The sequence below is a fragment of the Lepidochelys olivacea genome (genome assembly GCF_965140295.1).
Source record: "Lepidochelys olivacea isolate rLepOli2 genome assembly, chromosome: 2".
NCBI classification, from domain to species: Eukaryota; Metazoa; Chordata; order Testudines; family Cheloniidae; genus Lepidochelys; species Lepidochelys olivacea.
The window spans coordinates 214,309,437-214,326,567 of NC_140412.1; the positions used below are offsets into that span (position 1 = coordinate 214,309,437).

The following is a 17,131-nucleotide window of genomic DNA, read 5'->3' on the forward strand; positions in this document are numbered from 1 at the left end:
GGACTGAGCATGGCTCATGTCAGGCTAATGAACAGAAGTTACAGTACCTCTCATTCATTACTACAACTGCATCAGTTTCAGATCCAATGACTTATAAGGTCTGTATCCCATAAACCATCTAGTTTCCTGCTAAAAACTATTAGAACATGGAAGAAAATTTAACAATGCCCTTTATCATACCTTATTTAACAATAGTTGACCCTCCATCATAGAATTATATTGCATTTGATCCATAGGGTTGGGTTGAGTTTCTGGAACACACTGGTACATAGACACAGCACCTGCATAGCTTGTTTGAGGAGTTACCATAACTGGCTGAGAGTTTATTCCACACTCTTGATTCTCGGGGACTTGTTGTGAACAACTGAGAAAATCCTCCATGCTTGAAGAACCAGGATAGATTGATCTGTCAAAATGTCCAATGGGGAAATCTATTTGGGTAAAACTAGAGAGCTGTGCTACAGGGGTTGTGGGCTGTTTATAAGGCATAAACTCCTGCCTACATTCATGAGGTGGAGGGTTGACTTCTGATTTGTAAGCGAACTCTTGAGTAGTACCATGCATGTCAGAAAAAACATATTGCACTGGCTGCTGCTGTGAACAGCTAAAAGGCACACTACTACCAGAGTTCCAATTTGTGAACATCCCATTGACTTGCATATACTTCATCTTCTGACATAACTGCTGCTGCTGCTCAACCACTTGTTTTTGGTGCTGATTAAGTTGCTGCTTATCCAAATGTTGCTGTACCAAACAGACAGAGTTCTGAACCGTTGTCTGTTGCTGATGGCAACCTGAATACAAGAAGTCAGGCTTATTATTTAGAGAATCCTCAACATAGGTCAGGATTTCATCAGTTATGTTGATGTCTCCAATATCATCCACACAAGAAAATTCAGCTTTAAAAAACTCCTCATCCTGCTGAATACATTTTATATCTTCAAAGTCAATACCCAGACTTCTCATGATGTTGTACAAGTCACTATTTTTATTATCTTGAAAGAGCTCTGCACTGTCCTCAGTAAGCATTAAGTTGCTTTCCTGGGGACAGTTGGTTTGTTCCCGTTTCAGGATGTTATTTCCAGTTGGTAAGAGATTATCTTGCCAGTCACTGGTAACAATGTTGCCCAATTCATCGGTGGTGTCCGTAAACAAGTTTCTCTCAAAAGAAAGTTTATCTGAAGCGGGAGGACAGAGATATACAGACTCATCTTGTCTTAACATGACACCCAGAAGTGAGTTTGGATCAACATATTCTTTATGTAGTGTAGCTTTGGCAGGAGGTCCTTTCACCTTGGTGCTTTTAACCTTTGTCTGCAAGGGATCCATTAGGCCAGGCAAAGGGAAAGTTACCTCATACAACACAGCCTCACCAGTTGCAAACATAAAAGGCACCATCATGTTTCGCTTCCGTAAATGCTCTTCCCCTTCTTCTTCTCTGAAATTGACAAAAAAAATACAGTACTTTATTACAGTATTGTAGTAATTACAATAAAATAGTATAGTTTGTTTCCTCGAATTGATGCATTAAAAAAGTGAACTATTCTATTTGTAGGCACTTGAAAAGTGCCAGTCATGAAGGAATCTATTAAAACTTAACTTTAGTGGGTAAAATGAGCAACAGATCTTGGTAGAAGGAGTTTATTTACTGTAATACTTCTACATAGGTTAATCAATATAATGTGCAATTCAATAAACCTAAATGACATACTTCATATTCTACTATTCTTGCCTTGCTGGGAGTATGGATCTTTTCAGCACTGAATTCTCTCGATATTTTTCATTTCTCGTGTCAAGTAAGTGTTGGGTTTGTCTGGATGATGCTAAATAATAAGTGGAATGGAATTCAGTAGGTACTCTACTCAAGTTAATTCCTATGAGTAATATATGAGGTCTCTGCAGCTGGATTTCTTCCAAGAGAAAAAGGGAGAAAAATAGAGGTAGGGTGGATGGAACAATTTTGTGCCTTTGTTTCATTAAATTTACTTCCTGAGAGGAACACCATGGCATCTGCCATAATTAGTGCTACATACAATTTGAGATTTCAAGGGAGGGATTTACAGATGGAATTACTGCAACACTGGCAATTTTTAACTCTTTTAAAGAAAACAACAACAAAAAACCAAAGCTCTTTGCAGCAGGTAGAGAACATTCAAAAACAAAAACATAACCCCCAAATCCCTGCATCTTAATAAGATTATGTCAGATGGTAGGTTGGTTATTTTCAAGCTAAGCTGCCATATTGTAACAATTACTTACGTAAGAGGTCTCTGTGTTGAAATGATATAATCAGGTCTTCCGTTTTTGTAGATCAGGCGTGCATTTGCTTGAACCCAGGCCCATCCATTTTCTTTGGTAAGAAGTCTAAACACAGTCATGCCACTCTCTCCAGTTTTTATCACTAGAATTAAAAAGGTCAAATATACTGCTTAATATTTTTTCCAATTAAGAAATAAGCAAGAAAACTTGGCATGTTATAAAAATAATTCCACTTCAAAAGCAATTTAAGTCTCCAATTACCTACTAGTATAAAAAGTACTTAATAGTATGTTTCCATATTACAGAATTATGTTCTCCATAAACCCATTGACATACAATAACCGAACCCATTTGGACCCAAAAAGTAAAACAAAAACAAAATGAATATATGATCTGCCTGCCAAAAAGCTTTACCTAGGCTATGGGTAAATACAAGAACAAAAATCACAATGAATTCTAAGATATTCATATGACACTGACAAACCAGCACAGTTTAAAATGAACTAGCCAGTCCACCTGCGTTTAACCTTTAAAGGCATGTCAAGAGGCACTGCAATATAATCAGGTCAATTCAGTGTGTGCTAGTATCAAAGCGATATTAAATGGGCTAGCAGACACCAACCCATTCAGTTATGTTGATAAGAGATCAAGGAAAATGTTGATGGAATTGTTTTTGTCTGAGTGTATCCTGTACGCAGTCAACCTTAAGATCAAAGATATGTATATACAGCATGAAATTAATATTACCTGCATTGTCTTCAATTATCTATCTCTGTTAAAATGAGTGGCCGGCAATTATCTTATATAAATCAATGTAACTTGATTATTTCTGTATGGATGGGAAGTAAAAGGTTAACTTCAAAGCAAGGGTCCTTCGTTTAACAATGGAGATTCACGAGCTGTCTGCATTACCTATTCTTGCTCAGCAGGCGAAAACCCATGCTGCAACAGTGACACTCACCAAGCTGTTTGCAGCTATAAGCAGCAGCACTGGGAATGATCCTGCCTTCTCTGATCTGCTGAACTCTCAACTGGGGAGTTTTGAGCCATTGGACTGAGATCCCCAAAAAGCTAATTTTGGGAAAGCCCTGAGACTCTTACCGCCATTAGCAGACATTACATCTCTGCTATCACCTGGGCTCATATATTCTGATTCAATTGTAATGTATTTTATCTGCTTTTAACCTTTTTAGTAACATTTTATTAATTAATAAATCTGTAGTTAGTTTACTAAGGATTGGCTACCCGCATTGTTTTTTGGTTAGAACCTGAAGTATCCAGTAACCTGAGGTGAGTGACCAAAACCTAGTGTGTGTTAGTTTTGGTTTTAATAACCTTACACCAGAAAGTCCAGTTTGGCTGGGTGGTAAGTAGGGGCTGGAATGCCAAGGGGAGATCTGCTGAGAGTCACTCCAGACACTAACAATTCAGTACAACCCCCCCAGTATTTAATGGCACCGTGGTCCATTATCTCACCAATAGCAGGGACTGCTAAATACAACAGCACATAAATGACAAAATTCTAAACTCTGTTCTAGCACAATGGTTCTCAAAGTAGGGCCGCCGCTTGTTCAGGGAAAGCCCCTGGCGGGCTGGTTTGTTTACCTGCCGCGTCCGCAGGTTTGACTGATCGCAACTCCCACTGGCCGTGGTTCACCGCTTCAGGCCAATGGGGATTGCTGGAAGCGGCATGGGCCGAGGGATGTGCTGGCCGCCCTTCCGGCAGCCCCCATTGGGCTGGAGTGGCGAACCGCGGCCAGTGGGAGCCGCAATCGGCTGAACCTGCGGACTCGGCCAGTAAACAAACCAGCCCAGCCCGCTGGGGGCTTTCCCTGAACAAGCGGCGGCCCTAGTTTGAGAACCACTGTTCTAGCAGAAAGGCAACTGCAAATACAAAAACACAAAATAAAATTATCACCACCACCACACACAGGGCATTTGCTTTGAGTCAAGGATGGAAAATGTTTAGTTGTTTTAGATCTCTAATATGATGAAAATATTATAACAGTGAGTATTTCGAATAGCAATTGTAGCTTTCAGATGCTATCTCAAAAAGTCTATCTGCCACTGCTTCATCTTGCAGTCCAATTGTCACTTTTATAGTACTTACAGTGATGAAATAATTGCACAATTGCATTGTGTCTAGACACAATAAATAATTTCATTCCTAGACACAAACTGAACTGAAAATAAAAAAGTAAAAGTTTGTAAGAGTCCCTAATAGAAAAAATCTATTTTATAAGGAGGCATTTAATATACTTCGCACCAGAGTGGGGAAAACCAATGGGAAAAAATTATTCCATCTCTTCCCTGAACCTTCTCCCATTTTAAAAATTTTAAAAAACCTCCCATCTTTTGAGGTTCTGAAATGTTTGAGATAAATTTCCCTTCGGTGCCACCATTTTCAATCCTGGTCTCAGCCAGAAATTGGAAGTAATGAAGCTACCTTTGTAATATTTACATTCATTGCATGATCGGATTTGGGTGGGGGTGATTGAGTGTGCCACCAAATTGTTCTTTAGGGCTCCCAAACCTGCAAGCTGATCTGCGTGGGCAGATCTGACAGATTATTAATGGGGCTCTGAACAGACACAGGGGTCCACTTACACATGTGAGATTTCACAGGTCAGGGAGGACTGTGTGCCTACTGGTCACCCCTTTGGTATATAGAGTGGGGGATAGCTAAACAGTTTGCTTTACAAATGATCAGTGGAGAGCAGAGTCTAGGTGATTTACTACAGATGTGTAAGGGGATAGCAGGAAATTATTAAATATTACCTCCAAAGAAGAGTAAAAGAGACAGTGCCTGTAGATCATAGAAAGTTTTCCTGTAAGAGGCTAAATTGAGAACTATCTTAAAATCCATCTCCCTAGGAGAAGTTGTTGAAATAGCAGCAGCTGGGCTGTGGAGAACAAGAACTGTGAACAGCAGGACATGACAGGAACCAGGATATTTAACCAAAATGGGTCCAGATAGGAATATTAAATATTTCTTCTTCCAGTATAAACTCTTATATGCAGCAGAAGGACATGTATAAAGAAAAGTGTTTATTTTGTAAATGACTAGATTAATTTTGCTTGTGTTTCATAACATTTAGTATAAATGTAATCTTTGCTTTGTTTTAGCAGCCTGCCTTACACAGATGCCAAATTACACTTACTTCGGATATGATTCTCAGCACAATAAAGCATATCAGCTGCATGAAGAAACTGATATCCTGTTCCTCTCATACACAGCTCTGCTTCAGTGTATCCCAGCACAATTTTTCCTCTGTAAGACAAAAAGGAAAACAAACTGTAGCACTACTGATGTATCAACGTACAGTATGAGCACAGGAACTAATCAATCTGGGCTAAACATTTCTGCTACAGCAGAGTATGTCATCAGTATTTACAATAAAGATTTATACAAGATTTTAATGCGATTCTTCTTACAAAATTTAGCAAATACATCATGAGCCATAAGGCCTTTATTATTTACCTATTTACCTTCAGAATCCAGAAATGCTTCCACAACATGAATTGGGATATTCCAAAAACAGACATTTAAAGTTAGGCTCCTAATTCTGTATTTTGTTACATATGCAAAGTGGGCTAATTTTCAGAATTACTGTGCATGCAGTAGCTCCCACTTTCTGCAAAGGGACCCCTAGTCTGCTTGGCACTTTTGTGTGTGTGTGCGCGCAAATCAAGCCATGTTTTTACTGGTAGGTGCCTAAATATGGCATTACATTTCCTTGCTAGTTAGAGAAGTATTCTAGGCAATTTTCTACATCTATTCTAGTCAAAAGTGTGTCCAAGAATATGCCACTTATGTGACTGATGAGTCTGGGGATGCTCATAGTGCAATTAGGTGGTTGCTCAGAGCAAAAGGAGGCTGGCACTGTGTGCTCTTGTTCTGCAGCACACAAGCCCATGTCGTCTCTAACCTCCCACTTCTCTTAAAAAAAATGGAAGCACCTCCTTCCTCCAGTTATTAAACACCGCTTCTATCTCCTGCATTTCACGCCAGCTGCCACTCACCCGAGCTGCTCAATATGGGAGTGGACGTGAACGCCACTGTACTAAAGGGAACACAGAAGAGTTGTGCTGGCAGTAGCACCATGCTCCATAGCAGTCAACAGGATTCTATAAGAGCCCTTCGCGGCCACAGCAGGATCAACAGGATATTATCAGGAATGGGGGAGGAAGAATGGAAGAGGCAAGAATTTTGAAGGAGCTGGGAGTATCTCCCAGCGACTTAGACAGTGGAAAGCTCAGTGGAAGGAAAGACTAGGGAGGAAGACATCTGGGGCACAAATTGAAGATGCAAATAAAGGAAGATGCAGTAGAAGGAAAAGGGAAAGAGATGTGGATTAAAAAAAGAGAAAATAAAAAGGAAAGGAAACAACAGACAAAATAAAGAATAAATGGTTTGTGAATGAAAAAAAGAAAAATGGGAGATGGAAGGTAAGACAATAGAATAAATACAAAAACAAAAATGGAAAGAGGAAGAGATGAAGTTAGCAATCTCATGGCTAGTAAAATTTTACTTCTCTTTTATTTATTCGCATATTCACTTTTCTTTATTGGGATTAGTAGTAGTTGGGGGAACATGGGAAAAACACACTCATATACTGACGAAAGGGTGGAGGATAGTCTGGCTGTACATTGTGCAGCATGGGTTCAGGGGAATCTGACCAGGGCTACCCAATCATAAATGGAAGTGAAGATTTAAAGCACTGACAACACTTGAAAATCTGACCTCAGAAAGGAAGGGAGAAGGGAAAAAACTTAGGAGAGGCCAGAGGATTTTATCTTGTAAGAGGAATCAACTTAGTGGGCTTTTTGCCATGCTTGGGGCATGGTTGTGCTACTTTGATCTAGAAATGTAGTAGGGTTTATTTTTTTTTTAAATGAAGAAAAAAGAATGGTTTGGGAACTGGTCCAAAGCACTGTGAAAAATAGTTATTTCATGTGGTTAATTTCTGTAGAATTTCGTTTCATTTATAGCTAATTTGCAATAAATCACATTTCCATAGTAGTTTACATCTATTTGAATTGAAAAGGTGTAGTGGAGGAGCAGGAGGAGGAGGAAGTGGTGAGAAAGATGCTTTGATCTGGGTGAACTTCATCTTCATCAATGGAGAGTATTCTAAATCATCCCTCCCAGGGGTTACCTTTTATCTCTAATTCATAAAAATACTTCTTCAGAACAATTTTTTGTTTTGATAATGCTCAGGAGACAGGTATCAAAGAGTTTCTGAGCGGATACCCATAGACAGTACCCCTTCTATCTACAAGTGCTTTATATCTTCCAGCAGTGGAAGAGAAAAACCTAATGATAAAATACTACTTACCACCCGAATACACAATCACATCCAATGCTCACCTAAAGGTACCCATTTAAACACTTTAAAGGTGCAGAGATCCATTTCAGCTGCAAGTGTACAGGGAAATGTAACATGCTACGTAGATGACCGTGTACCTACTTTGCATCACAGCCTGTAGGTGTGAAGTCCAGTTTGTGCTTAGTTCTGAAAATGAAGTTTTTGGTTCGTATCTCAAGGATGGATGGAAGCTGCAGTGGGGTAGCCACTGCAAATAGAGCTAGCTGAGGAGAGACAGGAGAGCCATCCTTCCCTTTCTTGTTCTGTCCATGAAGAAACTTTAATCTCCCTTGAAAATTCATGGCCTTCAGATGAGGAAAATATATAGTGATCACAGATGACAGAGATATTTACAATTCAAACTTTATTTATTTATTTAAAAAAAAACACCTCTCTGAAAAGTGGCAGATTTTAACTTATTTTAACGTCCATTAAATTCATGCTTTGGGCCTTGCTATTAATATATATATATTTTTAAATAGAGTTATGCTGCTATACTTAGATGTCTGTCATTTAGAAATCTATTACCCCATAAACCCATCTCAAAAAGCAAATACAGAAAACCCAGTGTAAAACAGAACATCACTAGTAAAAAAAAAAGCTGAATTGTTTTGAACCCTATGTAAGCAGAGATGGATTCAAAGAACCTTTTATTTTATTCCTAGGCACCATTACCACCATTCTCTAGTTTTATACACTTTAGGCAACAGTGGAAGCCTTTATATAATTGTATACTCACCAAGAACCCAGATGAATTATCCAGGAGGCACCGTAATCTGCAGACGAAATTTCTTTCCATAAAGGAAGAATTCTCTGGAGGAAGCTGTTCTGGCTTATAATAGGCTGCTGGCTGTGAAAAGCCATTATCTCCTACAGGAAAAGATTATTTATAAGGGTTATTTTTAGAGCAACACCTAGTCAAGGCTATCTAAAACAAATGATCTTCCGCCCCATAAACAAAATCGCAGGTCATGACCTGAACATGAACAATGTAAATTGGAAACATCCTCAAGACCTACATTGACTGTACCACTAGAAATGGTTTAAATATCAGTTCTCTTGATAGGATCGTGTTTAACTGTTTATCATACTGTAGAATTGTGTCTAGCACACCTCCTAGTTGTTCTTTAGTAGTCCTTTTTTTAGTTTATGATTCAGATTTTGAAGCAGTCTTGGAAAATTAGATTTCTCCATGGGGAGTGTCCACACTGCCTTACAGGTGGGATTTTCAACAGGGAGTTTGGCAGTCAACTCCCATTTAATTTCCTTGGGAATTAGGCACTTAACTCCACTGAGTCCTTTTGAAAATCCTACAGCATTTCCTGTTCACGCCTAGTATTGCGTTAAGAAATCACAGCTCTCTACGCATCTAACAAAATCCAACAGGAAAAGTGCCACAGATCAGCTGCTCTGTTTGTTGTGCATACTGCCACTTGTTAAATGCTTATTTTTATAGAAACAGTCTCATATTCATATATTGTGATGTCTCAATAGCATGTGCAGAACAGAAACAACAAAAACAGCAAGATTTGTTATGTACAGTGCTGATCATGAAATCAGTGTGTCATTTTACCCATCAGAAGCGTGTGCAACTTTAGGATGTGTAACTGAGGTGGTAAAACGATACTGTGTTAGCAATTTAGGATAACTATTTGCTGTTGAAGTGACATTCAGGCATTAATTTATATTTCAACCGTTAAGGTCCAAGAAACATAATGCAAAAAACACTGCATCAGTAACCTGCAAACTGATCATATGATCTGCATGATGTTACACATTACAATTACTGTACTATGTCTGTTCAACGTTAGTTAATGAAGTACTCTCTGCAGGCAATACATCCCCCCCCCCCCCATTCATATGCATGTACAGGTGAAATTGAGAAAACTGCCACAGTAAGAACTACAAGATCTCTTGTAGTTGTAGATCATCCCACCTGATGATCACTTTAGATAAGCTATTACCAGCAGGACAGTGGGGTGGGAGGAGGTATTGTTTCATATTCTCTGTGTGTATATAAAGTCTGCTGCAGTTTCCACGGTATGCATCCGATGAAGTGAGCTGTAGCTCACGAAAGCTTATGCTCAAATAAATTGGTTAGTCTCTAAGGTGCCACAAGTACTCCTTTTCTTTTTGCGAATACAGACTAACACGGCTGTTACTCTGAAAGATCTCTTATGCCGTATATATGCCGTAGCTTTGGAGTTGTGCAAACAGCTTGATTAAAATAAACTAATCAGGTGCGTAAAACCTACACAAAATTTGCTCTGGCATTTACTCTAATAGAAATTCAATAACTAACAGTATCAATGAAAAATTACACAAAGTCAAGTGAGGGAACTGATTTTGATGTATGAAAAAAAAGCCAAACATTAAATTCCAGATCTCAAGCAAGATCTAATTTGTTGTTTCTCATATATCAAAAGTAATAAAGTAAATGAGTTGCACATTAGCTATAGTACCATTCTCTCACACTATTTTGGGAGTAATTTTAGACAGTCTTGAAACACTGTTCGACAATCCACATTTAACTATCCATGGTACAGCTGCACTCAAGAATGTCTGAACATTTCTTCTAACTTCCTTAGAAATAGAAGAGACACAAACGTACACATTGGCACTTCTTTTTTGGATCCAGTGATCTGAAAGGTCATGAAATCTGGACTCTAATTTCAAGGCGTTAAAAAAAAACACCTTATAATTAACTATGAATGCCAAAAACGGCAATATGAACATTAACACTAACAACTCAGGTAATTCATCGAAACATTCTGTAACAGAAATCGACATAGCGTAACCTGAATAGTATGGTCTGGGGTAGTCAATTGCTGTCCTGTTATTTCTTAGACTTAATCTTACTCTTAGTACTAACACAGCAGGCTCCCTCCACAGCAGAACTACATCTGAAATTTTGAACATATTTCATGAAAACGTGTTAATAATCCAGATTACCACGCTATACACACAATTTACAATTTAAACATGAAATGTTTGTACTACACTGAAAACTAATGGTTTCTAACAGAAACTAAATTTTCTGATTTACACGTCCAGTAAATGGATGGCTAGTTGAATGAACTCTTCCTTTCCATTCTGCCCTTAATTCCAGCCATGCCTCACAATAGGTAAAATGTTTGTTCGGTGTCCATAGCAGTTTTATTCTGTTGGTCACTAAAAGTACAAATCAAGACAAATATATGTATACGAGATGACTGAATTAAAATGCTTTCACTAACATTTTGGGGTCCTCGTGATCATAAAAGTGACATCTGTTTTGTATCTGAATTAAATAATAATAAAAAAGACCAAAGAGCCGAAAGTTGTATTTTCCCAATTTACAAGTAATCTGGCATGAAAACCGTTAAAATTTAAAGTAAACTAGAAAGTACTGCATAGCATTAATATTCCTGCTCTGTTCTTGCATTACTTCCATCATTCAAGTGAAAATTGATGCTGAGTTAAGCTATTGTCTTACCTTTTCACACATTTTCACACATTATTTATAAATTGCTCTGTGCTGTTAAAAGGCATTTTTAATCTTGGAATGCTTTTTCACTCTAAAGTAAATCACTCTATACAAATATGTCTTCTGACAACAGCTGTTTGCTAAATTAAGTCCCAACACTAAATCAAAAGACATGTTCACTGTAGAATGTTTTCAGCTAGATGTATAAATTGATCCAGATCTGGTATAAACACTATAAAAACCTAGTTGAGTCACAAACACAAATTAACTGTTTTGTACTAGGCACAAGAACAACTGTGAGGCACACTGAGCTTTAAATGAGCCAAGACCATAGGTCAAGGATATTTGGTCTTCTCCTACCTAGCTTAGTGGACATTTATCTTATTAAATATTTAAGTATGCCATCTGTTTGCAATTGAAGAAGGTTAAAGGGAAATTGGAAAATTTTAAATCAAATTTCCTTATGTAGGTAGATTGACCACAATATGGGTTATTCCTTGTTTGCTGGATTCAAAGTAGAAATAATCCAATAATAAATAGGAAGAGGGGACCTGGCCCACACATTTATAAAACTACAATGCCAAAATACACTTCTCCAAAATGTTTTCAACCTAACAATGGTCTTTGTCCTCTTTGTCATGCAGTTTCAATGGTGAAGGCCCAAATACCATTTTCATTGCTATAAGAAGAGCAGTACGAAAGCCTTATTAAAGCTCAATCTAAGAGTATCACTGAAGCTAGTATATATGATAATTCAAATATAACTTTTGGATAGTTTTCCAAATAATACAAATTGTAAAAATGTTAGCACCAAAGAAAGTATCTCCAAACATGATTCAGTTGTGGGTGGTTGTGCTTTGAGCAGGGGGTTGGACTAGATGACCTCCTGAAGTCTCTTCCAACCCTAATCGCCTGTGATTCCATGAAACCACATGGTTACCTGGATACTGACTAGTTTGGTGGCTTTACTAGGAAGGATTCAGTTCCTTTGTTATTACAGGAAGCCAGCCATAAAGGCAGCTCTCCCAGTCCCTATAGGTAGGAGATATATTACTCACTAATTGCTTCTCAATCCAACAGATCAAATTGGCACCTACCCCATGAGGCCAGTTAGGATAGTCTCTGGTCTTAAGGGCCATCCCTCTTGTGTATTCAGCTACCTTTTGTTCTTTTGCCTGCTCCCACCCAGGAGGGGGTGCACATGGGAGAGACTTCATATATGTATGGGGAATAAAAAGTCACTCTTCCACAGCCACCAATGCACTTTTCCAGTGCTAAGATGTGACAAATGCACTGATTCAGCCATCACAGAAGATAGGTCAAAAGTGCTAAAAAGGGATGTCACACAATTTCAGTGACGTCCTAACTGAGCTAACAAATTTGATGTCAAGCTCAGTATCAGGAGAGGATGTGTAATAAATGCATAATTTCATGGAAGGGACACCGCTTCATTTAAAGAGAGATGATTAAGACCTTTACTCCCTCCTGACAGAGATCTTTAGATAAATTGATTGGTTGTTATGTGTGTTCCTATCCTCAGTTTATGAAATAAAATCACATTTGGGCACTTTTGGATACATAGTATCCATCCTAGGCATCACATTATTTCACCCCAATATGAAATTAACGAGTAGTGATGCGATGCACAAGGCTTGGGATCTGCACTTCAAAACAATGATTTTCCACCTGTAATTTTCATTTAAAGTGAAACTAAAATCTTGTTTATGTAAGTGTCATGTTAAATGCTATAAATGGTTATCAGAAATAAGAATTTATTATTCAGAATACAAATACATGAAAGGCAACTAAGCTAGCTGATTGCATTCTCACCTTGTATTCTCTCTGCAGAATCTGAAGGTTGTGCAGGGTTTAACGCCCAATGAAGCTGATGCTGAAACTCAGGTCTGTCTTCTGTATGAATCAATTCAAATACACTCTGGTGTATAATATCAGACTATACACAAAGAAAAAAGTTGAGAGAATAAGACATCTCTGATGACGGTACCAAAGTAGTCATCTTATTGACTTCAATGACATGACTGGTTGCTGAACTGGATATTACAATCCATCTCACTAGAGGTACAATATCATCAATTTGTATTTAAGAAGAAAAAGTTTCATTAAATCATTTGTAAATGCTCAAAAGAATCTAGTCTTGCCCATTAGAATTGAATTCCTTCTTGTTATATTTTGGTTTTCTTCTGACAAAAGCTCAGCATATCTTAATTTATCAAGGTTTTACTTTTCAGTCTTCATTGTCCATGACAGCCTAACAGAAATGTAAAAAAGAAAAAACAGCTTTGCCATATTCAGAAATGACAATGGTAAATACGTCTCCCTCTTTTTTAAAATAGGAGATGAAGTTTAGACTTGAAATTAGACCAACGTTTCTAACTATCAGAGGAGTGAAGTTGTGGAATAGCCTTCCAAGGGAAGCAGTAGGGGCAAAAGACCTAAGATTATGGAGGAGCTGGTATGATGGGATAACATGATTTTGGCAATTAATTGATCTTTAACTATTCACAGTAAATAGGCCTAATGGCCTGTGATGAGATGTTAGATGGGGTGGGATCTGAGTTAGTACAGAGAATTCTTTCCTGGGTATCTGGCTGGTTAATCTTGCCCACATGCTCAGGGTTTCAGCTGATCGCCATATTTGGGGTAGGGAAAGAATTTTCCTCCAGGGCAGATTGGAAGAGGCCCTGGGGGTTTTTCGCCTTCCTCCGTAGCATGGGGCACAGGTCACTTGCTGGAGGATTCTCTGCACCCTGAAGTCTTTAAACTATGATTTGAGGACTTCAATAGCTCAGACATAGGTGAGAAGTTTATTGCAGGAGTGGGTGGGTGAGATTCTGTGGCCTGCATTGTGCAGGTGGTCAGACTAGATGATCATATTGGTCCCTTCTGACCTTAATATCTATGAGCCTAAGATGAAATGGATTTTTTTTAAAGCACATTCCAGTTTATATAGGAGCAAAATAAACACAGTGCCAGTCAGGACTTGAGCACAGTTGCGCTAGGAGACAAGGTTCCGAAGAAACTCACAAATATAAGACAACTATAAACTATGAACGTTGGTTTTGTTTGCCTGAAATCTTTCCCTGTCTAAGGTCCATTTTTATCTTTAATTATTAAACTGCCTTATCTGCAGTAATGGTGACTAAGAATGGGACGTGAGCCAAAAATTAAGAACTTCCTGCATCAGGGGGTGAGAAAGAATTGAAGGAAAACTTTAAAGCTAAGAAAATAATTTCAAAAGCAGGATCAGTAAATTAAGATAAATTTCTGTGCTGTAGGTTCTCTTAGAAAAATGTTTGTTTTCTGTGGTACCAACCATTATATCAACTCACAGTATCTAACAAAGACATAAGGGATATAAGATGGTTTTGGCAGAAGCAACAGTTTAGCTCAAACTAATTAGTTCTTTGATTTATGCATGTTTTATAAAAAAAGTATACATATATACACACAGAGTATAAGTTTTAAACAAACAATTTAATATTGGTACACAGTGATGATGATTGCGAAGCTTGGTTGAGGTGGAGGAGTCAGAGGGTGGGATATTTCCCAGGGAATGCCTTACTGCTAAATGATGAACTAGCAATTGGCTGAGCCCTCATGGGTTAACATTCACACTCTACAAGGCAGGAGGAAAGGAAGGAGGGTAGACAGAGCCAGAGACACACACCCTGTGTGCGTTTGAGAGACAAAGATGCACTTTTCCCCTTTAAGTATGAAGAGTGGGGTCAGAAGTACACTCTTTGTTAACTAGCTCAACAAGCTGAGACCTGACTGCAGCTGCTGCCTAAGACAGCAGCTCCCTCTGTCCATGTGTCCCCCCTGCTCTATGGAAGATGGGGTAAGCGGGGTGCAGGAGCAGGGGGGAGGAAGACACCCTGACATTAGCCCCCCTCTTCTTCCCCTCCCCCCCACACAGCAAGCAGGAGTCTCAGTCTCCAGGAGAAGCTCCAAGGCAGAGGGCAGGAGCAGCACATGGCAGTGGGGGGAGGGACAGCTGAACTGCCCGCAATTGATAGCCTGCTGAGCAGCTGCTGCATAGGGAACTTAGGGGAGCAGGGAGCTGATGGGGGGCTGCCAGTTCACCCTGGTTCCAACCACCCACCAGGTAGCTCCAACGGGCTGCTCTTCCTGCAAGCAGTGGACAAAGCAGGCAGCTGCCAAAAACTTAGAAGGGAGCATTGCACAACTTTAAACGAGCATGTTCCCTAACTGATCAGCAACGTAACAACGAAACGACGTTAACCTGGATGACTTTAAGTGAGGAGTTCCTGTATATCCAGCACCCTGCAAGACTGAGATCTGTATTAATCCCAGGTGGTGAAGAGATTAAGTACAACTGTACCTTCCAGATATCAGTACGATCATTTTCCACGAAACAGGTTTTTTTTTTATTCTGCAGCACAACTTAATTTGTTTGGCTTATATATTAAGTGATATTATCATTAAACAAAAACTCAATTCCTTCACTTACACAGTGAATTGTTTACAAAAAAGGTACTATACTTAAGAAAAAGAAAAACAAAAACTCAAAGGAACTAAAAAAAACCCAGTAAGCTAACCCAATATATAATTAAACTAACCTTAAAGCATATGTAGTTCATTTTATAAAAGTTTCTATTGAAATTACCTTTCTAGTGAATTACATACCATTCAGCTCCGTAAATTGTGCAGCATTTCATATGACTTCAAACATTTATTCCAGTACAGACAATTTAACTGTGAAAGTTCCCTGACTTGCTTAACATGTTGGAAAAATATTCCTATTTTGCTTGGTGCAAGATCCCTTCTCTACTATATCAGCTAATACTAAAGAAGTATAGTACCAAAGTAATCCAACTCAAAATATTCAATTTAGAGATTTTCCATGTAAATTATCAAAGACTAAATATGAGCACTGAAGCTTTAGGAAATTAAAATCTTCTAGAAATGAATAAAAACTTGTCAGGGCTGGGGAAGGGAGTAGTAAGAGGAAAAAGAAAAAGAAAAAAGACATACTTGCTGGAACCCCAGATAGTCCTGGATGGTCGAAGAGACATAAAAGACTAGCGCATCTGCTGTAACAACCAGCACAAAGCCATTTAATGCCTGGAAAGAAAAAAACACCAAATCTGTTAGCTTGAAAGACAGAATTCCAGATTAAGTAGTGTTTCCATAAATTCCAGTGTTCCTATAAACCTACTGGCTGCTTTTTCATCTCCAGCTTTAGTTTGAACTGCAATGCATTAAAACAAAGTATCACTTTAAAAGAAATAAAAAATTTCCCTACTTACACTGTTAGACAATTAAGTCCTGATTTTACCAGTACCTTACAAAACTATGCAATTCTGTATAATTCTGAATCTGAAAGAAAAGATTTCATATAAAAAATCTTAAGTACACATTTCTGCATATTGACTTTTTATGCAATAGCTTTAGAGCCATCCTCCTCCAAGCACATAACACCACCACCTAGTTCCTATCTATCACTTTTTATTATTGCGCAAAATAATAATGTAGAGATGTGTTTTTATAAACTGAGAGGACTTGGTGCTATAGTAATGAACTGTAGTTAAGGATGCAAATATTTATCAAATAACTTCAGAGTGGAAAACTAACAGGCCACTCTAATTTCAAAAGAAAATAAATGCCTGAAAGCCAGGAAATTAACTTAAGTTACATCTTAAAACCTCAGATATTCAAAAGTCCATAAATGCAGGATTAAGATAATCAGGTCACCTCTAACTCTGTCCATAGATCCCTCCTACCCTACACCACCAATCACAAGATAGTCATACCTCTTCAAATCATGTACTGACGATGAGTCATGCACCCCAAATAGGTATATGGTAAGTGTAAATTAATTTCTAAAAGGTTAGTTGAAATACTATACTTATACAGTCTATATATTTGAGTTTAATTAATTCCTGATGAAACACCACTAAGGGAAAACACTAAAGTAAGTCCTCTGAAGTTATTTACACCAAGGATGAATTTTGTTCTTGATGTGTTTTTTTTTAAATAAAGTCCCAATAATAGA

The 17,131-nt window shown here is 38.2% G+C and overlaps 1 protein-coding gene across 1 annotated transcript in view; it reads right to left on the reverse strand.

The window, feature by feature from the left end:
* The window catches only part of AHR (aryl hydrocarbon receptor), an 84,763-nt gene that overhangs the window by 8,622 nt on the left and 59,010 nt on the right, over window positions 1-17,131 (reverse strand). The window contains exons 4-10 of the mRNA XM_084620487.1: window positions 16,111-16,200; window positions 12,925-13,048; window positions 8,368-8,498; window positions 7,731-7,933; window positions 5,421-5,530; window positions 2,260-2,401; window positions 181-1,438 (exon numbers count right to left, since the gene is read on the reverse strand). Coding sequence (XP_084476613.1) covers window positions 181-1,438; window positions 2,260-2,401; window positions 5,421-5,530; window positions 7,731-7,933; window positions 8,368-8,498; window positions 12,925-13,048; window positions 16,111-16,200 — 2,058 coding nt within the window. The remainder of the gene's footprint in view (window positions 1-180; window positions 1,439-2,259; window positions 2,402-5,420; window positions 5,531-7,730; window positions 7,934-8,367; window positions 8,499-12,924; window positions 13,049-16,110; window positions 16,201-17,131) is intronic.